General features: G+C 50.4%; 1 protein-coding gene across 1 annotated transcript in view; it reads right to left on the bottom strand.

Annotated features, from left to right (window-relative positions):
• DSCAML1 (DS cell adhesion molecule like 1) overlaps nt 1–27,069 on the bottom strand; it is a gene marked incomplete at both ends in the record, with an annotated part of 340,933 nt that overhangs the window by 45,855 nt on the left and 268,009 nt on the right. The window contains 3 exons of the mRNA XM_079708702.1: nt 1,863–1,991; nt 2,574–2,670; nt 3,189–3,388. Of these exons, the coding sequence (XP_079564828.1) occupies nt 1,863–1,991; nt 2,574–2,670; nt 3,189–3,388 (426 nt within the window). The remainder of the gene's footprint in view (nt 1–1,862; nt 1,992–2,573; nt 2,671–3,188; nt 3,389–27,069) is intronic.

Raw genomic sequence — 27,069 nt, 5'->3', positions numbered from 1 at the left:
GGGGAGGGGCCCGAGTGACAGCCCAGGCGTCCACTCCCTGCCCCCGACAGGCCACATCAGCCAGGCAGGGAGATGCTGGCCCATCTTTCTGGGGAGATGGGGAGCTCTCCTGGGGAGCTTGTGCCCAGACTCGGGAAGCCCCGAGGTGTGAGATGAACACAGTGGGCTTCCTCTCCTCCCCGTGTCCTCTGCCTCCACTGAGGCCCGGCCACCGCTCATCACCTGTCCCAGATGCAGGGCTGCGGCAGCCTGCTCACTCAGCTTCTGGATACCTCTCCTTCCTGTTGACACCCGGTGACCCTTTTCAAGGTGCCATGCCAAGTCTCTCTCTGGGACCTCAGACATTGTTAGTAGCTCTCAGTGACCTTCCCCAAGGAAGTAAAAACTCAGGCCAGAGCCCCTCCTCCCCCAACCTGGAGCCCAGAGCACATTTTAGTCTTATTGACCAGGAACCGGGTCTGTGAACCCTCTGCTAGACGTGCTGCTCCCTGGAGAGCGCTGCATCTCGCTGGGGCTCGGCCGTTCCCATCTCCCTGAATCTAGGCCTGTTAGCATTCCATCTTCTCCCAGCTCAGTGGAGCGTCTACAGGGACCGAAGAGATGCTTCCCTGACGACCCCTGTGGGCAGAGCCCCTCCTCCTCTCCTCCGCCTCCTGCACTGAGAGTGACCTCCCAGGGGCGCTGGCTGTGAGCTGACTTTTCTCCCCAACTGAACTGTAAGCTTCTGAGGGCAGGGCTCCTCCTTGCCGAAGCCTGTATCAAGGATGACGAGCCCAGTGCCCGGACACAGTGGCTTCTCAAGAGGCGAATACAGCTCAGAGGTTTGCTGTGGACGCTATGCCAGGTGCTGTCCCTCTAGGGGAGTGGAGAGCCAGCTGGCCAATGACCATGTGCTATGTTAAGGAAGAGAGGAAGGGTCTGGAAAGCTTTTGAGGAAACAAAACCTTGGATCTATGCTAAGACCTGGAAGGTGAGTTGGAGTTGGTGAGAGAAGGGGGCTGGGGCGGCTTGAGTTTTCCAGACTCTCTTTCTGTGTTTTATTTTAAAATTATTTTGAAAAGCTTATATGGGCTTATGGTCTTGAATTCCGAAGGTATGAAAGAACCCAAAAGGAGAAGCATGCTTCTCGTTCTCTCACTCCTGTGTTGGGAGTGAGGGGGCAGCCCCCTGTTGCCTGTACCTTCTAGAGATAGTCACACAGATACAAACATGATTGCTCTTTTCTGGCTTGGCCTCTTGTCCAGGCCTCTCGTCTCCTCCTTGCCATTCTTGCCACACGACTGTGGGTCCCTTGTTTCCCCAGAGACCTAGGGGTCCATTGTTCACTCTGCTCTACATGGCTTTACAGTGGCGGGCAGCCTCAGGAGCTAGCTAGGGTGCCAAGGGAGGGATCTGGGAGGGCTTCTTGGAGGAGGAAACTTAGATCTATGCTTTTCCAGGGACTCCCATCCCCCAGTGACTCATTCTTGGCGAGGACCAGCTCTCTGACTCCCAAGCATCCCCATCATCCCAAAGCAGGAGTGCCTAGATGACCCAGTGAAACTCTGATGTCTCTGACCCCACAGATACAGCCCATAGCCCCCTGGCTCAGGGCCTTTAAGTTGCTCTAAATCAGACCACCCTATGGACCTGCCCAGGGACATTCCTGGGAAAAAGGGGCTGACACCCCCTCCCCATCAACTGAGGGTCCCCCTGTTTGCTCCCAGGGTTCCTAACCTGACCAATGTTCCTCCCTTTGGAAGACACAGGGGCTTGTGTGTCTGCCTTAGATGGGCAGCCCTGACACCTAGGGGCTGTCCCACAGAGGGGCACCGTCCCGGCACATGGTGCAAGGGGTCACGGCAGGCCCAGCCCTCACGCACCTGATTTGTTCTTGTATTCAATGTCAAAGCCCGTGATGATGCTGTTCCCGTCAAATCGCTGGGTCCAGCGCAGGTTCATGCTCCGGGCCTTCACCTCCCGGATCTCCAGCTCTGGGGGGTCGGGGGGTTCTGGGGGGTGGCAGGGGAAGGGGGTAGAAGTGAGGATGGCAGCAGAGAGCTTGGCCTCCTGCCGACCCCTACAGAGGACCAGGGATCTGCCCTGGGGGATCCGTGTCACCTGTGATCCACCCAAGGGCCCTGAGCCCTGGAGTTCAGGCAAGGCAGGAGGAGGTGAAGGGTGCCCGGCAGCAGGGCTCAGAGGCAGAGGGGGGCCTGCTCCGTTCCTGCTGTGCTCCCCTCTCTTCCTTAGCCCCTTTCCTCGGAGCTGACAGCCTACTTTCCCCCATGCAGAGCTCCCAACTTTTCCCAGCTTGACTTTCCCTTCCCACACCTCCTGCAGGGTCTGCGCCCACAAATCCAGGCCCCCCACTCTGGGAGCAGCGGTATGCTCCACAGGGGCCGCAGCCATTGCAAACCTCGCCGTATGCAGTGTGCCTGGAAAGACCCTATCACCCCACTTTGGATGGAGCCTTTCCTCAGAGCTGTTTCCGGTCAGCCTCCACTAGATGTGGGCGGTGTCCCTGCTCTTGAGGGGAGTTGGCAGTGAGGGTCCCAGGGGAAGGGGCTTGGGGCGTGGGGCAGGTGAGGTACCTTGCACCGTGAGTTGGATCAAGCCCCGGTCCTCCCCGTACGAGTTGATGGCATGGCAGCTGAAGAACACAGAGTCCCCACGGTCGGCAGGCTTGAGCTGGGGGGCAGCGGCAGGGAGAGAGGGAGGAATGGGGAGAGTCTTTTAGAGCTGGTCTGCTGAAGGGGGCCCATCTAGCCAGGGGTCAGCAAGGCCACCTTCTTCTGGGAGGGGACCCACCAGGGGTTTCTCAAGGGCTCCTCTTTCCAGAAAGTTCAAAGGATGGAAGTGTGGAAGAGTCCCTGCAGGGAGGCCAGCTGAGGAGTTCCCAAAGAGGGAGGGGCTGAGGGGGTCCAGGAGGGAGGGAGAGGGTTGAGGGCGTTCTGGGGGGAGGGAAGGAGGGGCTGGGGGTGTCCTGGGAGGGAGGCGCTGGGGATTCCACACATTTAAAGGTGAGGAGTTGTCAGAAAGGGGATAGAGTGAGGTTCTAAGGTAGACGTTGGTGGATGAAGGAGGGAAAAGGAGAGGTACTTTTTGGGGTGGAGGAGGGTCTCCCAGACTCCCCATTCACCTCCTTTGGATACAGATGCAATAGCTGTGGGCTCCCCACTGTCTGAGACTGGGGCGTGGGTGCTCACCTTCAGCGTGGAGACAACTTCGTCGCCGCTGTCCTTGGTGGCGATGGCGTACCGCGTGACGCGGTCGGGGTCGATGACCGTGTCCCCCTTCTCCCAGCGGATGATGATGGGCCGCTCGCCCCGCGCCGTGCAGTTGAGCTCCTTGGCGTGGCCCTTGATGGCGATGGTGGTGTTGGGGTGGGAGGTGATCATGGCCGGGACTGGGGAGGGGAGGAGGCGCAGGAGGTCCCAGTGAGGGCGGGGGGAGGCCAGCCCGGGGAGAGCACGTGCCCAGCGCCGAGGCCCCGCCCCCACTGCCCCTCCCCGCAGAACACCTCAGCCCCAGGGGGAGGGTCTAGTAACGGTTGGGGGAGGGTACAGAAAACCCCACTGCCTGTCCCTTTCTCCCCAGCCCCCCCACGACGGGGGCAGCCTCTCTCTTCACCAGGGGTTCTGATATTCCGTGGACCCCTTTTCAGAATCTTTTAAAATGCATAATATACATAAAATGACAAAGGAAACCAGATATGCTGAAGTATGGTTATACCAATATGAACATTCAAAAGCAAACTTTTGATACAGTAGATCACATAATATATGTTCTGTATTCCTCTTTATGAAATAAGATCTAGTGCTGGATTGTATTAGAACAATTTTGTAATACTGATGAGCACAAATGATATTTTGAGATATCTGCCAGGGCTGTGGTATGAAAATACCTATTGGTCACAGTCACAGGTGCTGCTACTGCTGTGGTTCGTTGCTTACGTTCAAAACGGAAGAAGTACAAAATTTCAGTTAGAAGCTAGTGAAAAAAAAGATGCCATTTTACCCCGGCCCAAATTCATGGACCCCTTGAATTGGATCCATGCACCTTTGGCGGGGAGGTCTGTGGACCCTGGGTTACACGCCTGGTGCCTCTGCTCGAGCTCTCTCCACAGCGGTCAGCTGGTTTACCCCCTGCTTCTAGGCAGCAGGGCCCTCCCAGGCAGCTGAGAAACTCTCCTGTTCTTCCAAACAAAATGCAACAGAAAACCCTGGCTAGCAGCACCGTAGTTAAGAACCTTCAAGCCCACTAGTAGGTTCCCCCATCCCCCATCCCCCAACCAATGACCTGAGAACATCGTCATGAAACAGCCAAGGCCCTGGCTGGCCGTCAGGAGAGCCCACCCACTGCCCTCACAAGAGGCGTCTCAATCCTGAGCCTCCTCCAGGCCTGAGCACCATGGGCAGCAGCAGGAGGAGGGTGCGGTAGAGGGAAAGATGGTCTCGGGCCAGTGACATCCTGTCCCCTTTTCCCCCCATCAATTCAACAAACATGCATCCAGCACCTATGCCATTACGCGGCATGGTGCCAGGCTTGGGGGAGACGGGGTCCTTGCCTCCTGGGAGGAGGAGGGAAGGGGAGGGGGAGGTAGGCACCTGTGCGAGCAACACGAACACAGGAAGATCGGATGAGTTTTTCAAGGAGGTATCAGGGGAAATTAATTTTGGCGGAGGAGTGTCAGGGAAGGCATCACCCAGCCATTCAACGAGCATTGATGGAGCACCTACTAGGTGCCAGACCTTATGCTGGGTTCTGGAACCAACAGTGAGCAGGACAAACCCAACCTCAGGGAGCTTCGCTGCAGCGGTGAGAACAGACAACACAATAGCAGTTCCAGGACAGATTGCTAAGCACTGTGCTAGGAGAAGTGCTCACCGTCTGACGTGGCAGGTCACACATGCGGAGAAAGGGTGCCCTAAGCGGTGGAAACTGCTGGAGCAAAGGCTCAGAGGCAGCGATGTGCAGGGCAGATCCCGAGAGATAAGAGATCTGATGCAGCTGGAGGACTGTCCTTGTCCTTGCCGTTTCCTCACCACTTTCCTGGGAAACCTTGCCTCTTAGACTACAGGTCCCCAGGGCTCTCGTCTCCAGAGGAGTGCCCTTGAGCCATGCTGGAGTACACACATTAGGGGGCACTGTGGCTGACTGCGAGAATCAGACAGCATTTTCCAGCCCCGCATTGCGGGAAGGACCCCTGCTCACACTGAGGTCTGTGCAGAGTAGAGAGCCACCTCCTCACTGGCCTGCTTGGGCCATGCGACAAGAGGATGCTCTGTCTTCTCTCTCTTTACAACCCCCCACCCCGGAGGCTCCCCTCTGGGGCACCGCATCCCTGCTCCACTTCTGTGGATGCCCCTTTCTTTCCCTCCTAGCATCTTCAGGATTTTTCTCCCCTCCAGTTTTGGTTTGTTTTGTTTTTGGCTGCTTGCTTGGCTTTCGGGATCTTAGTTCCCTGACCAGGGATTGAACCCGGGTCCCCTGCAGTGAGAGCTCAGAGTCCTAACCACTGGACCACCAGGGAAGTCCCTCCCCTCCAGTTATTTTTTATTTTTATTTTTTTCCCGGTACGCGGTCCTCTCACTGTTGTGGCCTCTCCCATTGCGGAGCACAGCCTCCGGACGCGCAGGCTCAGTGGCCATGGCTCACGGGCCCAGCTGCTCCGCAGCATGTGGGATCCTCCCGGAGCAGGGCACGAACCCGTGTCCCCTGCATCGGCAGGTGGACTCTCAACCACTGCGCCACCAGGGAAGTCCCCCTCCAGTTTTAAACACCTACTCAGACAACATTCTTCCCAGCAAACTCTCCAGGGTTCTCTGACTTCTAAGGACAAATAAGCCTTTGGAGAAAGGAAGGAAGGCATGGAGCTGTAATAGTGGGACCTGAAGACGCCAGTCAGCGGGTGAGGGGACATCTGGAACAGGTCTGGGGGATGAAGGGTGGTTTCTGGCATTCCCTGAAGTCACCATGCAGCCAGCCACCTCCTCTGCCTTCTGTCATGTGGGACGGAATCCTGAGGGCAGCTCTGGCCCCTGGCCCCTGCACCAGCATCTCAGCACAATCCCCAGCCCCGGCTCATCATATAATGAAGCAGATAAATTTTATAATGCACGGCATCACACCAATATACAATAAAACATGGAACACAAATAACAAGGTGCAAGTTATAATGAAGAAAAAGCCTGCAGTCAGAGACATGCGAGTATGAATTATTGACTAAGGTTTTACACTCTCAAGGATGTGCAGAGGAATATTTTTCTATCAGAGATTTGCATAATTCACTCGTATAAACCTGGGTGGAATATAGAGTAAGATTTTACATCAACAAGTCAGGCCTTGCATTGCAGAAGCCTCCATTTTTCCCGGAGGATTGAAATGCCGGGATGTGGCGGGAGGGGCGCACGAGCTGTTTCTGCTCCCCGCACAGTGAATGGACAGAGACTGGGGCCTGGCACCCTTGCTTGGCCTGAGCCCTGAGGCCTTCCTGCGGAAGAGGAGGCCTAGCTCTCAAGAGGCTGCCGCTGAAGCCACAGACGAGACGGGGGTGTTCATGCTGAGGGGGGTGTGTGTGTGCGCCTGCGTGAGCGTGCACGCGCGTGTGAAGGGGGATGGGGGCAGGGTCAAGCCTCCGCGTAGGTCACAGGTCCAAAGAAGGAAGGGGAAATGATGAGTCTTTCTTTGGTAGGAGGACCTCAAGGCTCTGCACCAGAGTGAGAAACTGGCAGCTCATCCCTGTTTTGCTCTCCAGGTAGGGCTGTACCAGCCTGTCCAGGGCCTGTGTGTGAATTATAAAGGCACCCCTCTGGCTGGATGCAACATGGTGCTGGGAGCCACAGCTTGGCCAGTGGAGCAGGGACTGGGTTCCAGACTTTACTTGCCCCTTAGCTACGTAACTCTGAGCCGTGCACAGCCTGTGTATTCATACGTGCCAGCCCCACCTCCCAGGGTCTTCCCAATCAGGTTTGTTCAAAGAGACAGACACAGGGGCAACCAGAGACAACAGGGCCTCAAGAGCCCTCTTGGTCCTTCAGCCCTGAGTATTAACCACACCTGGGGCCAGCGGGGGGTGGGCTCCCTTCACCATTGTTACGGCAGCAAACAGCATGCAGCAGAACCCGATGTTCTCACAGCCCCGCAGCTCAGGGCAGGTTCAAGGGAGCTCATCTGTGAAGAAGAAGAGACTGCTTCTGTGGACCCCACCCAGCGTGAAGAGCTTGGGGGCCAGACGGACGTGTTTCTACCCAGCTATGTGGTCGTTAATACAGGCGACTTGACTTCTCCGAGCCTCAGGCTCATTATGGGTACTATGCCCACCCCAAGCGTCTCATGCTCCTCTCCTGTTCCAAGAAAAGCATCAGATAAATACACGCACACCGTAAGATGTTACTTGCCATCTGTTTTACAGAATCACAGAGTCCTAGAGTTGCAGAGCCCACATAACGTTCGGTAGAGTAGCTACTAGCCACACGCTGCTATTGGCCACTAGAAACGTGGCCAGTCCAAACTGAGATGTGCTGTGACTGTAAAGTACACACTGGATTTCAAAAACACAGGAAGAAAAAGAAAGAATGTAAAATAGCTCCTTAATAATTTTACGGTGATTACATGTTAATATTTTAGGTATATTGGGTTACATAAGATATACTATCACAGTGAATCTCACCTGTTCCTTTTTACTTTTTTGAACATGTGACAACTAGAAGATTTTAAATTACACAGGCGGCTTGCATTTTGTTTCTATTGAAGGGCACAGGTATAGATCATCTACACAGACCCTTCGTTTTACAAATAAAGAAACTGAGGCCACGCAGAGAAGTGATTTGCCCCGGTCATACTAATAAACAGCAACACTTCTTAAAAGTGGACAGATGGGAGAGGCGATACATAACGTATGAAGCTCTAACACTAATGGTGGAAGGTGAACTGATGCCAGGAGAACTAGCGCCCAGGTCTTCAGAACATAGAATGACAAGCTCCAAATTGCTCGTGAAACATCATGTCTCGTTCTGGGCTCTCTACATGATGGAGGACATTGACAAGCTGGAGTGCGACCAGGAAGATGGACAGACTTCAAGCCATGCCATTTGAAGAGTGGCTGGAAACTGGGAGCATGTAACTTACAGGGAGTTGGGTGGGACGTGGCACGACAGCTCTTCAAAAGGGGGAAGGTAGACCTCCTGTTTGGCCTAAGAAGGAATTTTCCAGTAGTTTTGGCTGTTTAGGGAAAGGGCTGCAGTGGAGGCAGGGAGCTCCCCATACTAGACCACCTGGGCAGCGTGGAGAAGATTCCAGGGCAGCACAGAGAAGATTCCATGTCTTTGGGCCCCTGCGGGTGTCCGGGTCTCAGGAGAGAGGAAGGATTGTCTGGGAATCCGGCTCATTGTTATGGGAGGATTCTGTGAGCATACTCTTCTTGCGTACAGGGGTCTTCAGCCCCTCATCCTGGGCAAGAAGCAGAGGACCTGCTTCCTCTTTTCTTCCTGCCCTACGCAGTCTGCCTGTCAATGCCAGAACAGGGGACTCTGTCACTGTGCCCCTCCCCCAGACCCTGTCCAGGCCTCCAAGGGCCTGAGTGCCCTCCTGAGCCCACAGACCAGGGGCCTCCGCCCTCCTGGCTGCTGTACTTAACAAGGCAGCCCCCTAATAGCGGGGAGCCCAGGGCAGCGGGTGCCCGCTCTATCTGCTCTCCTCGTCCCTCCATCTCTCTCTCTTTTGCTTCTTGCTCTGGACCACAAAGTCGCTGTGTTTCACTGAATCACAGTGATAAACATAGTTGAATCCTCACTGCACCGAGACCTGGCTGTGCTCCAGAGCACTTCCTGGGTTGAAGGCAGACCCCAGAAATTCCCTAGAGAGATGTTCGTGTGCGGTCACCTGCAGGAGCACAGATGCACGCGCACACACACATACACAGAGGCAACGTCAAAAACACCCCCAATGGACAGTCACAAACACAGTCACCCTCACAGCCTACACTCTGACACCCTTACCGTAAACTCACACGTGGTGTCGTCATACACAGGTAGCCTGATGCAATTGTCAATTGCATGTCAATATCCTGATGTGATTGTCTAACACATATCTACTCACAGCCCTGCCTCACATAAGCGCACCCTCCCTCTACACACACACACACACACACACACACACTTTTATGGTTACCTTTTACTGGGAACTTCCCATGTACCATGTGCTGGCAGTATTCTAGTACTTTACATGAATTAAGTCATGCGGGTAGGTACTGTTATTATTCCCCAGCTTGAAACCTGGGTCCTGATGTATTTCTTGACCAAGCACCATGGGCTTCCTGTGCCCACAATGCCCCTGATGGAGCAGGCAGTCTGCTGGATGCCTTGGCCTCTTGGTTCATTGCTTACTGGCCTTACCCAGAAACAGCCATGAGAAGTAAGTCTTTCTATCCCCACTTTTCAGATGAGGAAACTGAAGCTTCCAGAAGGCAGTTTTTCCCTCTTTAAGCCTGTCCTACTGTAGGGGCTGGCCACTTCTGTCTGTCTGTCTGTCTGCCATGCATGCACAAAGAATCTGGCTTTGGGAAATGGAATTTGGTTGTCAGCAAAACTCTGTGGCTTCTCTATGGTGGGCAGCCTCAGCAGGCCTCTCCTAGGGTAGGTGTCAGGGACTGCAGCTTTAGGGGAACGGGCAGGAGAGCCGGCGGGGTGGGGGGGACTGTATGCACAGGGCTGAGTTCTGCGTGACAAGTGCTAATAGCAGCCGCAAAGGCAACACAGTGCTCCAGTAGGACACAGGAGGCTTTAATGAGATACAACTTCTCTGCTTTCCTGCAGTGTAATTCAATTAACAGCCAGGGAAACCTAATTTCTTTTTACAAAGAGGGGTGCAGTAGAGATTCTCTGGGGACTTGGGAGCAGGGAGGGGCTGGGCTTAAGGGCATCAAGGAGACCCAAGTGGGTGAGCTGCCCCTTACTACATAGCTCCTTCCAACACAGCTCCTTTAGGTGGGCTCTTCCCTGGGGTCCTGTGGAAGGTCCTGGGGAGAGCTGGGCCAGTCTTATTCAAAGCTTTACAACCCCAGTACTTGGAATAGCGCTGGCACTGCACATGGCCAAATTGGGGCAAATTCTGGTCGAACCCAAAGGGGCTTCCTGATGACTTCCAGGGCCCTTCCCTGACACCCCATGTCACTGCAGATACCCCTCCTCTGGGGATCGAGTGTCCCTGGCATGGCACATGTCATACTGCAGTGTCCTTGGCTCTGACTGTGAGACTCCAGGGTAGGAGCATCCCTGTTCAGGACTTAGCATGTTTTTGTGGAAAGAAGGCAGGCTCCCCCAGTGCCCTGGGGCAGCCTGCCCTGGTCCACAGACTCACTCCAGGACAGGAAGGAGCCTCGCTGGGCCTCTGGCTTGCAGGCCACCGCCTTATAGCCCTGCAGAATTCCCAGATTTCCTCCTCCTGGATCCAATGGGGCTTTATTGGCTGGAGCCACAGAGAGGAGAAAGGCACCAGCCTCCACAGTGGACTCACCCCTTCCCCTCGCTCCAGGGCCCTCCTGGGGCAGCAAGCCGAGGGGAGAGGAAATCAATTTCAGAAACAAGACAGTTGTCAGAATCCGATGTAACCGGTTCCCGTCTGTGAAATTACTCGCAGGCTGGCTCCTGTCACCCCCAGGTCCTGCCTGGACCAGCTGCTATTTACATTTTAATTTGATGTGAGAGGCTGATAGATTTTTAAAACACCACAAGACAGCTCTGCTTCCTCACTCCCCCGTTTCACCCCGAGCAGCCACAGACTTTCTGAGCAACCCCCAGGATTGGGGATGGAGTTCTAGGGCCCCTAGACCCTGCCATGGGGATTATAAACTCTTCACCTACTCGGCCCCTCCTTTATCGCTCCAGCTTCCCTCTTCTCTGGGATCCCACCCATAAGCTGGGGTGGGCTGATCTTTGCAGTTTACAGAACACCAGAACATCCTTTATCAGGAGCTTCATTCCTGTTAAGGAGGCAGCCTGGGGGCTTTTAGGAGGAAATGGAGGCTCAGAGAGGCTAAGTGTTTTGTCTAAAGTCACACAGCCGGTGGGCAAGAAGCAGCAGCCCCAAGTCCCCTGACAATTCACCAGCGCCTTTTCCTCTGTTTTCATCCAGCCTTCTCCTTCTGCCTGGTGGACTATTCTCCCACCTTGGGCTTTGTCCCAGAAGTAGGAAGCTGGGTGGGAATGACACGATGTGGAGGAGTCCTGGGGGCAGTGCAGGAGGCTGAGAACTGGAGGGCTGGGCCAGTGGGGCAGGAGGCCAGTCCAGGGCCAGCTGGGGCTGGGGGCAGGAGTTAGGGGGGCGGTGAGTCGGGCCTTCTCTGTCTCTGTCCCCCTCCCTCTCTTCCGCCTGATGATTGGAGCTCAGCTGGTGTTTCTGACAGTCCCCGAGTCACCAGGGAGGGAAGATTCAGTAAGGAATACCCAAAGGAGGAGAGCAGTGTGTGCAGGAAGCAGGACGTGGAAGAGGAAGGACATGAATGCCACCAGCTGTTGGGAGAGGCCTGATAAAATGGGAAAGAGGTGTGGAATGTTACATTCCAAAAGGAAGCCTGGGGTACTTCTTAACCCCATTCGTGGGCACCAGTGTATGATAATCCTAGAAGTTCACATTATTTCAGGCTTACTATTTGTAGGCACTATTCTGTATTCCTTTACATGCAGTAACTCATTTAATCCTCAGAACAACCCTGTTTTTATTCCCACTTTACAGATGGGGAAACTGAGGCTTAGAGAAGTCAATTGCCCAAGGCCACACAGCTAGTAGGCAGCAGAGCCAGGATTCAGGGCATCTGTGGTTTTAGCCATGATGTGACACTGGTCAGAGAAGGGCAGGAGGCAGGAGAGCAGAATGGGGGTGCAAAGAGTCCAGCTTCTCTGAAGAGAAATGCAGCCAAACTGGGGGTGAAGCAGATTGGTCTGGGAACCCGGACACCAAGGTGTTAGGCTGTTCTGCTCTTCTAGGTGGGTGGCCTGGGGGGAGGGGGTTGAGGAGCTTTTCACAGGGTCTGAGGGAAGAACCCTAGTGCTGGATGACCCTCCTCTTCCAGCCCCATGCAAGTGGATATCCCTCTGGTCCCTCCTCCGCCTCAGGCAGGACAACCTCAAGGCCGATAAGGTTGGAAGAAGGGCAGTGAAGTCATGGTGTTCTTCACCAACCTTAAGGACGGGACTTGACCGTCTCAGGAAGTCCTTCTGAGAGTCTAACCTAAATCTCTCCAAGAGTCTTGTAGAGTTCTTTGCTAAAAAGGATGCTTTCTCTGGCACGCTAAAATGCTTTTCTGGATGTCCTCCTCCTTGCCTTTGGGAGAGGCTTTTCCAGGGGACAGCATGTGCCCTGAAGGCTCTAGAGAGTTCTGCACACCACCTTGCCATGGGAGAAGGGAACCTCCCAGCTCAGAGGCTCTCATCCCCTTTTGTTTCCGAAAGGATTACAGGCACCCATCTGAGGTGAGTGAGCCCCTCCTTCTCCCCAGCTCAGCCCACTCCCCTCCCTCCCTCCAAAGGCTTGTGTCTCTGCTCCTTGTTTACAAGACCCTGACAAGAACCACAGCCCTGTTTGGCAGTGTGAGATAAGCTGCCACAAAGGGGCATTGTTGGCATCTGGGGTGGTTGCCTGGGGAGGGGCGGGGTGGGTGGGAGAAGCTCTTTGCGCTCAGCCCTGGCAGCCGCTCCAGGCTTCCCCTGGGGAAGGGCTGGTGTTGGGGGTGCCTTCTGGTGCCTGCTTTGTTTTTTCCTTCTTAAAGAGCCAGGGCCTAGCGTTTTTAATTTGATTGCACCCACTTCGGCTTCTTGTCTCCCCTGATTAGCCAAGCTCCACCTGAAGTATGAGATTAATTCAAATTGCATGGAAGCAATCAGCCTTGGCTCTGAGAGCTGGTGGGGAGGTGCCAGGGGACCCTAGCTGTCCACTGCCCGTGTACGTGGGGAGCAGAACTGACAAACAGTGTATGTGTGAAGGGGGTGGGACGCGGGTCACGGACAACTATGGGGCCTTTGAGACTTGGACGGCAGCCCTGTTTCTGCTGCATGGTGGGCCCAGCTGAGACCCTGAAACTCACCAGGTCTTGCTTTCTCCAGCCATAAAATGGATGAGTCAGTCCCTCTCTTGACTGCTTGCCAAGGAGCACAAGCACAGGGTCGGGGCCCGGGAGGTGGGGGCAGTATTCTCACATGAGGGTGGGACTTGGTCCTCCACTGCCTCTGGTCTTCTACTCTGCCCAGAATCTCAGAAAAGTGATAGTAATAATGAAAACGGCTAATGTCTACTGAATGCTCATTATGTGCCATGCACCCTGGTTAATGCTTTACATGAATTATTTCATTAAATCCACCCCCCAACCCTAGGAGGTGGGTCGTATTTTTATTCCCATCTTAGAGATGAGAAAACACTCAACTCTGAAATGACCCTGAATATCAGAATCCTTTCAGAGACAAAAGGAGATACCACCATCTTTCTTTAATTACTTGGAAGGTAGTATTTAGGGGTCATTGCTGTGAATACCCTAGAGCTGGGGTCACCAAACTTTTTCTGCAAAGGACCCACAGTACATGTCTTAAGCTTCGCAGGCCATAGGTCTCTGTTTCAACGACTCAACTCAGTTGCTGTAGCTCAAAAGCAGCCATGGACAATAGGATACGAAGAATGGGCGTGGCTGGGCTCCAGCAAAACAGGTGGCTGGCTGGATATGGCCCTTGGTCAGTTTGCTGACCACTGCTCTAGGGTTAGTGCACAGGAGCTTGGCTTCTCGACTCTCAACAAAGAAGGAGTTTCTGTTAGGAGGCTGGTTGCATTCAGACAAGGGCAGTTGTAGGACAGTGGAAAGGAGAGCACTTGAGCTTCCAGAGGTCTGGAAAGCATGCAGTTATGGATAATAAATCATTGGGCTTGGGGACTGTTGTGGTTTGAATTGTGTCCCCCAAAAAGATATGTCCAGTCCTAGGTCCTGGTACTAAGGCAGGAGATAGATGGGCCCCAGGCTGAACAGTTTCTCCCCTGTGGACAGAAACTCCATAATAGCAGAAACTCCATAAAAGCAGGATGATGGAGGAAGCTGGGCCCTGCCCAGATGGAAGATAAGAGACCACATATCCCTCATTCTTGAAATCAAGGAGACCTCCCCAACTACACATGCGCAGAAAGGCTCCATGGAGGTCAAAAAGGGAGAGGGTGCCACCTCATAGTAAGTGATGCCAACTACCCATAGGCCTCTTCACTAGAATCCATCTTGGCTAAGAGATGCGCATGCACACAGGGGAAGACCCTGAGATAAACCAAATATGGACTCAGAACCAGGCAAAGCAAGATGACTGGTCAAAGGAAACCCAGAAGAAATGCCACACAGAAGTGATTTAAACTGCCACGAGTGAGCGACTCTCTCTCTCTAGGCCCGCCCATGTGTCTATCCACACGTACTGTACTTTTTTTCCTCCTCATAAACACTTTACTTGCTTCACTACTTTCCGTCTCTGTGTGGAAATTCATTTCTTCATAGCTGACGGGCCAGGGCCTTGTCGCTGGCCACTGGTCCCTGGTGGTCTGGTGGCTAGGATTCAGCGCCCTCACTGCCGCTGCCCGAACTCAATCTCTGGCTGGGAATCGAAATCCTGCTTCAAGTTGCTGCAGGCCGAGGCCACATGAGATCAGGACCTGTGAATGTGACCCTATTTGGAAATAGGATCTTTGCAGATATAATTAAGATGTTTTATTGGAGTAGGATGGGCCCTTAGTCCAATATGACTGGTGTCCTTCTAAGAAGGGGAAGGGAGGGCTTCCCTGGTGGCGCAGTGGTTGAGAGTCCGCCTGCCGATGCAGGGGACACAGGTTCGTGCCCCGGTCTGGGAAGATCCCACATGCCGCGGAGCAGCTGGACCCGTGAGCCGTGGCCGATGAGCCTGCGCATCCGGAGCCTGTGCTCCGCAACGGGAGAAGCCACAACAGGGAGAGGCCCACATACCGCAAATAAAAAAAAAAAAAAAAGAAGGGGAAGGGAGACACACACAGAGGGAAGATGGTTTGAAGACACCCGGGGAGACAGAGGCTGAGACTGGAGGGATGCATCTACAATCCAAGGGATGCCAAGGATCGCTGGCAGCCCCCAGGAGAGGCAAGAAAACATGTTCCCTGACAGCCTGAGGAGAGAGCACAGCCCTGCCGGCACCTTGATTTGGGATTTCTAGCCTCCCAGAACTGTGAGAGAATACAGTTCTGTTCTTTAAGCCACCCAGTTTGTGGTACTTTGTTACAGGGGCCCTAGGGAATGAATACAAGGTTGCAGTGTGTGACAGAAATTCCCTGTGCAGGGTTTCCAGGAGGACAGCCACAGCCTGTCCCCATGGAGCTGGAGGGGGCTTCCTGAGGTGGGAGGTCGTGGGCTTTACCCTCTCTGCTCTGTGGGGAGCCCACCCCCGTTACACCCCCAGCGCCACGGACAGGCTGGCAGCAGGCGAGCAGCGGTAGGAGTGTGCCCGGGCCACAGTGCCCTTCCCTGCGACTTCCACCCCGGCACCTGGCCCTGGGATGCACACCCGCTGCCCATGAGCAGGGCAAGCAGGACAAAGTTTTCTCCGAATCTCGACTTGGCCGGGTCTCAAGTCTCCGTAGACCTGAGAGGCCCACGTGGGAGCCTGACAGTGTCCTGAGGACTGGGAGGGGATGGGGTCGGGGCTTGGGCTGCCGGGGAAAGCCCACCCGTGTCATCCTTCCCGGCCCAGGATAGGACAGCTGTTAGTCACACAATGACTCGTGAGTCACCTGGCGGGGTGGGAGCTGTAGGGGTCACTGGGTCCAGCACACTCCTCTGAGTAGAAATCCTGGCAGAAAGGCAGCCAGGGTTCGGCTGTGTCAGGGCACCCCCAGCACGAAGCAAACATGTCAGCTCTCCACTCCCATTTTTTTTTTTAATAACTTGAAAAATATTTATTTATTTGGTTGCCCTGGGTCTTAGTTACGGCTCGCCGGCTCCTTAGTTGTGGCGTGCAAACTCTTAGCTGTGGCATGCGTGTGGGATCTAGTTCCTGGATGAGGGATCGAACCCGGGCCCCCTGCATTGGGAGCACAGAGTCTTAACCACTGAGCCACCAGGGAAGTCCCGCCACCTCCTTCATTGTTATTGGTGGCACCGTCATACTTATCCCTTAGCCTGGAGCCCTTGACTCTCCCCCATCCTTTTGCCCAGTCCATCATCCGGGCTGGCACCTGTTCCTTCTCAGCGACTCTTAGGCTCCCCCTTTCTCTCCATTCCCTGCTCAAGACCCGAGGAGCACATCCAGACTTCGGCGCCACTATCCATCCCCTCATCCCCAGCCGTCCTATCAGACGTCCTCCCCACCGCCTCCCACGCCTTCCACCTGCCCGCCCTCCTTTCTTCCCTTTGTCGATCTAAACCTTACCTATTCCTAAGGTTCCACCCGAGTCCTGCTCCCCTAGAAAGCTCTGTCTGACCATGTCTGTCCACACTGGGATTTTCCTTCTCAAACCCAACACTGCACGTGTAACCCCAGACCTTTTTATTTTTTTAAAAAAATTTCCAGTCTGGATGATTTGTATTTATTAAAGTGAATATAGCAAGATTTAAGTGTACAAAATCAACGCAAAAAAATGTTTTTTTTTTTCCTATTAGTATAAACAATCAGAAAATGAACCGGACCTTTTAGCACGCTATCTTGCCTCGCTTCCTGAAGGTTAGTGCCAGCTTCCTAACTAGTTTGTAAGCACCCTGAGGGCAGGGGTGGTGACTTACTCTTGCTGTTCTCTCTTTCTCAGACCTTGAGGCCACGTTGGACACATAGGGGCTTCTCAGGAAGTACATGTTTATGGCTTGACCGATCCAATAATTTATTCTGCCCCTGCCATTCAGAGGGGCTTTGATCACAACCGGGGGAGCAGTTCTGGGCTCCCCACTTATGGCAGGGTCTGGAGGCACTAATGTAGCTCTTGGCCTGTCTGCATTTTCTTATCTAGTAAACCAAGGCATCCAGTGATAGCCCTGACTCCCTTGTGCCTCGAAATTACCGGCACATTTTCCTTGGTTGGCAAGTACAATGAGTGTAATTTTGTTATTAACATCCAGACCTGCTGGAGCTGAATGTAGGGAAAGCCTTGGATGACCCCTTAGAGCCCAGATCCATCTGGAAGGTCTGCCATGCTCACGGTCATGGGGACTGACTGTAGGGGTGACGGTGGAGTGGTGGTGATGCGCTTTGTGCCACCAAAGCCTCTAAGAAAGATGTAAGGGCCCAGATGAAGGCGTGGGACAGGAGCTTTCAAACTGGGAATGCAGGTTGCACAGGCAGGTTCATTCCTGTCCCTTCACTAAAATCTCTCCTGCTGTCAGGGGACCTGGCTTGCTGTGATGATGAGAGGCGGTGGGACTGGGTTGGGGGGTTGTTTCACATGGAGACGTTTTTCTTCCTACCTTAAAACCTTTGTACAAAGGTCCCTTTGGGGGCTGGGTTTGGATGTGACATAACTTGCTCCGATGATACTGTTTGCCTTTGGAGGTCAGTATGATCTCCCATGTTTCTCTGATTTAGACTTGCTTTTTTAAATAAACCCCTAAAACACTAAAGGCTCCAGCTTCTGGAACTGTGATCACACTCCCTGCCAGGTCTGCACTGGCACAGCAAATGTCACCCACTCGTTGAGCTCTGTTAATGACTTGGGGGCTGAGGGAGAGGGAGAGAAGAGTCGTGACTCCTCTGAGCACAGGAGCAGACTGAGTCCCAGGGAGAGGGAGTGACTGACCCCAGTTCACCCAGAAGCAGTGGGGGATGTGGGGGACAAGAGAGCAGGACTCTCACCTCCCTGGTCAAGGCCTTCCTGTTCCCTAAGCCTTCTACTCACTTTGGCCTCCCTGGGTCCTACATAGGGCAGGGGAGCCCAAGGTGGCCCATGGCTTGACTTCCTGGCCAGGGCTCAGTGGGGGCTGCAGGAGGGAGCCTGGCCTGGTGACAGGATGCATCCAGCCTGGTCTAGAAAGGGAGCTGTGGGCTCTGGGCGGCCATGTCCTTTGGCTGGAGACTCCTTGCCCTGTGGGAAGGGTGGGTGCTGAGGAGGGCAGAAGAGGCCCTCTAGAGCAGGAGCCCCAGTCATCAGGCCTAAGGGAGGTGCTGCTTCTGTCTGATAAGGAGGACATTCCTTTGGGCAAATTTGAAATTAGGACCACCTCGGGTCATCAGATACACAGCTATCTTTCCAAGGTTTTGCATCCTGACCTCTGCACCAGTGGTCAACCACTGGTGGGTGACCTGGTTGACCCAGGCCCGGGGCTTTCTTCCACCAGGGTGGACCACCCCCCCTTCCCCATTCCCCCAATCTCCACTTGGCTCCTCCTCTCCTCCCTCCTGAATTCTGTGACTCTGGAGTTGCCTGTGCTCTGGAGGGCTCTTCGATCTGGCTTTAATTGGTCTGACATTTTGCTAAACAAACAAATCAAAACTCAGATTAAACAAAGAGCCCTTATGGGTTTAACTGGCCAAGTGCTTTGCCTTGGCCCCATCACTGGAGCTTTCACAGAGTGGAGGGGAGTCTGGGGGATGCAATAGGACCTATCTAATCAGGTAACCTGCAGCACAAGGGGGCTTCCGAGTCCTGTGCAGTAGTGGCATCAAAACACAGCCAGCAAGATAGACTCATCCACCAGAGGGCAGACAGCAGAAGCAAGAACTACAGTTCTACAGCCTGTGGAAGGAAAACCACATTCACAGAAACATAGACAAAATGAAAAGGCAGAGGGCTTTGTACCAGATGAAGGAACAAGGTAAAACCACAGAAAAACAACTAAATGAAGTGGAGATAGGCAACCTTCCAGAAAAAGAATCCAGAATAATGATAGTGAAGATGATCCAGGACCTTGGAAAAAGAATGGAGGCAAACATTGAGAAGATGCAAGAAACATTTAACAAAGACCTAGAAGAATTAAAGAATAAAGACCTAGAAGAACTAAAGAACAAACAAACAGAGATGAACAATACAATAACTGAAATGAAAATATACTAGAAGGAATCAATAGCAGAATAACTGAGGCAGAAGAACGGATAAGTGACCTGGAAGACAGAATGGTGGAATTCACTGCTGCAGAACAGAATAAAGAAAAAAGAATGAAAAGAAATGAAGACAGCCTAAGAGACCTCTGGGACAACATTAAACACAACAACATTCGCATTAAAGTGGTCCCAGAAGGAGAAGAGACAGAGAAAGGACCCAAGAAAATATTTCAAGAGATTATAGTTGAAAACTTCCCTAACATGGGAAAGAAAATAGCCACCCAAGTCCAGGAAGCACAGAGAGTCCCAGGCAGGGTAAATCCAAGGAGAAACAAGACACATATTAATCAAACAGACAAAAATTAAAGACATAGAAAAATTATTGAAAGCAACAAGGGAAAAACGACAAATAACATACAAGGGAACTCCCATAAGGTTAACAGCTGATTTCTCAGCAGAAACTCTACAAGCCAGAAGGGAGTGACACGATATATTTAAAGTGATGAAAGGGAAGAACCTACAACCAAGATTACCCTACCCGGCAAGGATCTCATTCAGATCTGATGGAGAAATCAAAAGCATTACAGACAAGCAAAAGCTAAGAGAATTCAGCACCACCAAACCAGCTCTACAACAAATGCTAAAGGAACTTCTCTAAGTGGGAAACACAAAGAAGAAAAGGATCTACAAAAAAAACCCCATAACAATTAAGAAAATGGTAATAGGAACATACATATGGATAATTACCTTAAACGTGAATGGATTAAATGCTCCAACCAAAAGACACAGGCTTGCTGAATGGATACAAAAACAAGACCCATATATATGCTGTCTACAAGAGACCCACTTCAGACCTAGGGTCACATACGGACTGAAAATGAGGGGATGGAAAAAGATATTCCATTCAAATGGAAATCAAAAGAAAGCTGGAATAGCTATACTCATATCAGATAAAATAGACTTTAAAATAAAGAATGTTACAAGAGACAAGGAAGGACACTACATCATGATCAAGGGATCAATCCAAGAAGAAGATATAACAATTATAAATATATATGTACCCAACATGGAGCACTTCAATACATAAGGCAACTGCTAACAGCTATAAAAGAGGAAATCAACAGTAACACAAAAATAGTGGGGGACTTTAACACCTCACTTACACCAATGGACAGATCATCCAGACAGAAAATTAATAAGGAAACACAAGCTTTAAATGACACAGTACACCAGATAGATTTAATTGATATTTACAGGATATTCTATCCAAAAACAGCAGATTACGCTTTCTTCTCAAGTACACACGGAACATTCTCCAGGATAGATCATATCTTGGGTCACAAATCAAGTCTCGGTAAATTTAAGAAAAATGAAATCATATCAAGCATCTTTTCCGACCACAACACTATGAGATTAGAAATGAACCACAGGGAAAAAAAACGTAAAAAACACAAACACATGGAAGCTAAACAATACGTTACTAAATAACCAAGCGATCACTGAGGAAATAAAAAAATACCTAGAGACAAATGACAACGAAAACACGACGATCCAAAACCTATGGGATGCAGCAAAAAGCAGTTCTAAGAGGGAAGTTTATAGCAATACAAGTCTACCGCAAGAAACAAGAAAAATCTCAAATAAACCTTTTGGTGTAAGGTTAGATTACACCTAAAGGAACTAGGGAAAGAAGAACAAACAAAACCCAAAGTTAGTAGAAGGAAAGAAATCATAAAGATGAGAGCAGAAATAAATGAAATAGAAACAAAGAAAACAATAGCAAAGATCAATAAAACTAAAAGCTGGTTCTTTGAGAAGATAAACAAGATTGATAAACCATTAGCCAGACTCATCAAGAAAAAGAGGGAGAGGATTCAAATCAATAAAATTAGAAATGAAGACGGAGAAGTTACAACAGACACTGCAGAAATACAAAGCATCCTAACAGACTACTACAAACAACTCTATGCCAATAAAATGGACAACCGGGAAGAAATGGAGAAATTCTTAGAAAGGTATAACCTTCCAAGACTGAACCAGGAAGAAATAGAAAATATGAACAGGCCAATCACAAACAATGAAATTGAAACTGTGATTAAAAATCTTCCAACAAACAAAAGTCCAGGACCAGATGGCTTCTCAGGTGAATTCTATCAAACATTTAGAGAAGAGCTAACACCCATCCATCTCAAACTCTTCCAAAAAATTGCAGAGGAAGGAACACTCCCAAACTCATTCTATGAGGCCACCATCACCCTGATACTAAAACCAGACAAAGATACTACAAAAAAAGAAAATTACAGATTATTATCACTGATGAATATAGATGCAAAAATCCTCAACAAAATACTAGCAAACAGAATCCAACAACACATTAAAAGGATCATACACCATGATCAAGTGGGATTTATCCCAGGGATGCAAGGATTCTTCAATATATGCAAATCAATAAATGTGATACACCATATTAAAAAAATTGAAGAATAAAAACCATATGATCATCTCAATAGATGCAGAAAAAGCTTTTGACAAAATTCAACACCCATTTATGATAAAAAATACTCTCCAGAAAGTGGGCATAGAGGGAACCTACCTCAACATAATAAAGGCCATATATGACAAACCCACAGCCAGCATCGTCCTCAATGGTGAAAAACTGAAAGCATTTCCTCTGAGATGAAGAACAAGACAAGGATGTCCACTCTCACCACTATTATTCAACATAGTTTTGGAAGTCCTAGCCACGGCAATCAGAGAAGAAAAAGAAATAAAAGGAATACAGACTGGAAAAGAAGAAGTAAAACTGTCAGTGTTTGCAGATGACATGATACTATATATAGAGAATCCTAAAGATGCCACCAGAAAACTACTAGAGTTAATCAATGAATCTGGTAAAGTTGCAGGATACAAAATTAATGCACAGAAATCTCTTGCATTTCTATACACTAACAACGAAAGATCAGAAAGAGAAATTAAGGAAACAATCCCATTCACCATGGCAACAAAATGAATAAAATACCTAGGAATAAACCTACCTAAGGAGGTAAAAGACCTGTACTCAGAAAACTATAAGATGCTGATGAAAGAAATCAAAGATAACAAAAACAGATGGAGAGGTATACCATGTTCTTAGATTAGAAGAGTCAATATTGTGAAAATGACTCTACTACCCAAAGCAATCTACAGATTCAATGCAATCCCTATCAAATTACCAGTGACATTTTTCACAGAACTAGAACAAAAAATCTTAAAATTTGTATGGAGACTCAAAAGACCCCGAATACCCAATGCAGTCTTGAGGGAAAAAAAACAGAGCTGGAAGAATCAGACTCCCTGACTTCAGATTATACTACAAAGCTACAGTAATCAAGAGAATACTGTACTGGCACAAAAACAGAAATATAGATCAATGGAACAGGATAGAAAGCCCAGAGATAAACCCACACACCTATGGTCAGCTAATCTATGACAAAGGAGGCAAGGATATACAATGGAGAAAAGACAGTCTCTTCAATAAGTGGTGCTGGGAAAACTGGACAGCTACATGTAAAAGAATGAAATTACAACACTCCCTAATACCATACACAAAAATAAACTCAAAATGGATTCGAGACCTAAATGTAAGACCGGACACTATAAAACTCTTAGAGGAAAACATAGGAGGACCACTCTTTGACATAAATCACAGCAAGACCTTTTTTGACCCACCTCCTAGAGTAATGGAAATAAAAACAAAAAATAAACAAATGGGACCTAATGAAACTTAAAAGCTTTTGCAAAGCAAAGGAAACTACAAACAAGATGAAAAGACAACCCTCAGAATGGGAGAAAGTAGTTGCAAGCTAATCAATGGACAAAGGATTAATCTCCAAAATATATAAACAGCTCATGCAGCTCAATATTAAAAAAACAAACAAACCAATCCAAAAATGGCCAGAGGACCTAAATAGACATTTTTCCAAAGAAGACATACAGATGGCCAAGAAGCACATGAAAAGCTGCTCAACATCACTAATTATTAGAGAAATGCAAATCAAAACTACAATGAGGTATCGCCTCACACCAGTTAGAATGGGCATCATCAGAAAATCTACAAACAACAAATGCTGGAGAGGGCATGGAGAAAAGGGAGCCCTCTTGCACTGTTAGTGGGAATGTAAATTGTTACAGCCACTATGGAGAACAGTATGGAGGTTCCTTAAAACACTAAAAATAGAACTACCATATGACCCAGTAATCCCACTATTGGGCATATACCCTGAGAAAACCATAATTCAAAGAGACACATGCACCCCAATGTTCATTGCAGCACTATTTACAATAGCCAGGTCATGGAAGCAACCTAAGTGCCCATTGACAGACGAATGGATAAAGAAGATGTGGTACATATATACAATGGAATATTACTCAGGCATAAAAAGGAACGAAATTGGGTCATTTGTAGAGACGTGGATGGATCTAGAGACTGTCATACAGAGTGAAGTAAGTCAGAAAGAGAAAAACAAATATCGTATATTAACGCATATATGTGGAACCTAGAAAAATGGTAGAGATGAACTGATTTGCAGGGCGGAAATAGAGACACAGACATAGAGAACAAGCATATGGACACCAAGGGGGTAAGTGGCGGGGTTTGGGATGGGTGGTGGTGGGATGAATTGGGAGATTGGGATTGACATGTATACACTGATATGTATAAAATAGATAACTAATAAGAACCTGCTGTACAAAAATAAAATAAAATAAAATTCAAATATTCAAAAAAAAAAAAAAAAAAAAAACCTCAAGAAACACAAAAAACAAAAAATAACACAGCCAGCCCCTTGCAACCCGGACTAAGCAGCCTTTCTCTGTACCTGCCTCTCCGTGAAGCATTCTCTTTGAAGATGCTGTATTTTCTCCCCCACGTGTCAATTGGAGGACGGATTGCCTCTTTCTCCTTTTGGTCATTATCTCTCTTTTATTTAAATTTTACTTTGTAACAGGGAGATAAAAGGTAGCTCTGTGGATGTAGTATTTTCTTCTGTTAATTACACTTATTTTTCAACCAAGTTCTGGGAGGCGATCTGGTGTCCTGATAGGACCATGCACACAGCTAGAATCATAGATTGTCTGAGCTTGGCAGGGACCTTTGGTTCAGCTATGACTAGATTCTAGTCCAGGCCTCTTATTGTACAGATGGGGAAACCGAGGCCCAGAGAAGGGAAGGAATGGCTCGCAGATACGGAGCCAGTGAGTTGGAGTCGGGACCAGCAACCAGTCTTCTCTCTCTTGCTCTGCACTCTCTCTACCAAACTGTGAGTCCACAGAGGCAAGCTCCTGTCTCAGCTGGAATGATATCACCCAACGACCTTGATCCAGCACCTTCCCTTCCCTGAGAAGGAGCTATTGCCCACCAACCTCACAGGCAAGGTATGGGCTTTGCAAATTGTCAAGTGCTGAGCGCTGTGCTGTGACAGTGGTAAGGCTGGGTTGTGTGCTCAGGCACTCACGGGCTCAGCACCACCCACGCTCTCGGGGTCAGGGAGGAGTGGGGACCAATCGGGACTGGATGGTTGCCAACACGGGTGTCCAGGGGCTAGGAAAGACTTTTGCTCCCTTTAACAAACTCTTAGAAATCTGGGGCCTCGAGGAAAGCAATTCTCCAAGAACAACCTCTGGAATCCCAACCGCCATCAGACCCCTGAGCTTCCGGAACTCTGGTTTGCTGCCTGATATTGAGAGTCAACACTGCATAAAAAGAAAACATTTCGCTTCCAAAACCCATAAGCACCTCACGTGTATTCTCCCTGTCCATCCTCCCTTCATTCTCCACCAGACACCCTAAGTTCCCCCTTCATCTGATGACATGCATGGCCTTGCCCGCCTCCATGCTCTTGCTATATATTTTGTCCTCATCCTGGAATGGAATGACCTTTGCTTCTATTGGTTCTTGTCAGAATCCTTCTCATCCTTCAAGTCCTACTTAGTGACTGTTGCTTTTGTGGAGCTTTCCTTGGCTTTCCCTTGTTGGCTCTGCAAATTAAAACTGATTACTCCATCCCTGATTCTCTCTGTGTCACATTGTTTGTGGCTTTTTAAGGCACTTATCACTTTGTGTGTTAGAGTTATTTTGGGTATATGTCTATCTCCTCTTCAAGATCCTAAATTTCCTGAGAATAGCAACTCCATTTTATCCAGCACTAGATTTTCAGCACCTAAAAGTAATGATTGCTAATGATTATTGAATGTGTATTTGGTGCCAGGTACTGTGTTAATTGTTGTAAGTGCGGGTCTCACTTGAATCTTAGCAATGAGTAAATAGCATTATATTTCCAAACTTACAGAGGAGGAAATTGGGGCTTACAGGGATTGCTGTCCAAGATCCCACAGCTATCAAGTGGCAGAGCTGGGATTTGAACCCAGGTCTCTCTGGTTCTAAAGTCTGTGCTCTAATCCACAGAGTTTTATGGACTATGTAGTGAGTGCCCAGTGAGCATCTGTTGAGTTATCACTGGAAACTGTCAGGGTCAATGGTTCCCAACAGAGGGCAACCACAAATGTCCAATTTGACACTTGAATGCTTTTTATGATGTATATCCCTTTGATACATTTACTCTCTTACTTCTACTTGGCTGAAGCGGGGATTAAGGTCAGTTTGCCTTCTGAGAGGTCACACAAGTGTGAGGTCTGACAAGGTGGAGGTCAAGGTTTTCCTGAGTGTGTTAGGGGCATCAAGGAAAGCCGTGCAGTTGGCTTTGTAAATGGCAGGTCTTTCTGTAGCTGGTCTTGCGGGTGGCGGCGGGGGGCAGAGTGCTGGTGGTGTGGGCTGTCTGAGATGGACTAAGGAAGGACCAGGCAGGGCTTAGCCCTGGCAAGGCCATCTGTGACCCACGGGCCCAGGTCCTGTGGGTCCTTCCCTATCTACCTGCGCCTACCTGGGGGAGGTGGGAGAGGTAGAGGGAGAATGAAGGAGCAAAAGGTCAGAGCAGGCAGGGGGAAGGATGTCCTAGAGGAGGAGCCGAGGGTGGGTTACCTGAAGCAGTGTGCCCCCCCATCACCAAAGTGTCCCATTGTCACAGGAGCCCCTTCTGGCAACCAGATGCTGGGTGGAATGATTCAGGCTGGTACTGAAAGGCAGTCAGACTCTCCAACCCCAGGCAGAGGCCCCAGCTGTGCTCAGCGCTCCACACCGACTGCCCTCAGGCCTCAAATTCCTCCTCCTCTCCTGCTGGCATTTGGGGCGGCACAGGGGCCTCTAGCAGGGCTGGCAGGTCACTGGGGAGAGCGGGGCTGGAATGGAAGGAGGCGTTTGTGACAGAAAAAGTTGTGCAAGGAAAGGGTCATCCGAGGGGGCACACGTGGGGGAGGGTTTGGAGACCCCGAGTGTGCAGAGCATGTGGGAGGGGGCCCAGCTGGAAAGCAACCTGTGGGGGAGGGCCGTGTGAGGGGGGATGCTGCGTGAGCCGCTCGGAGAGACTGGGTCACAGGCAGCCGATGAGGGGGGCGCGGCGAGTGGGAGAATATGAGCCGGAGGTGTTAGTGAGACAGCAGATGAAGGGAAGACGTGCGCCTGCGCCTCACTATGGAAGGAAGCAAAGTGACAAGGTGGCTGGAAGGAGGACAAGGGGGAAGACGGAAGGAACAAGGTCCAGATGCTGCCCACAAGTGAGGACAAGTAGTACGGAGCTCCCATCATCCCTTGGGAAGAGGGGCCAGAGGTGGACGCTACTGCGAGCGTGGTGGCTGAGTGTGTGACTTGGTGCTGCGCGTGTTCATGAGGCTTCCCCGGGATTTACGAGATGTGTGCTCGTAGCTGCTGCCTGGGTCGTGAAGTGAGGATGGCACCAAAAAATGCAGGTCCAGAGGGGAGAAGCGAATTGCCCAGGACGCCCCAGGACATCAGGGACAGGCCGACGTGAACTGGGTCACCTTGCACACAGCCCACCTCCTGACCCCTGCGTCTCCCTTCACCCACATCCACCTCAGCGCCACAGAGAAGCCACGGGCCACAAAGGCACCACCACGCTTGCCCAGTAGAATCCTCTAACAAAGACCAAAAAAAAAAAAAAAAAAGCCTGAGAGCTTGGGCTCTTTTCTC

Source organism: Hyperoodon ampullatus (assembly GCF_949752795.1).
Source record: "Hyperoodon ampullatus genome assembly, chromosome: 7".
Classification (NCBI taxonomy): Eukaryota; Metazoa; Chordata; class Mammalia; order Artiodactyla; family Ziphiidae; genus Hyperoodon; species Hyperoodon ampullatus.
The sequence above is the reverse complement of the archived record's forward strand: the minus strand, read 5'-3'. Positions and strand labels throughout refer to the sequence as shown.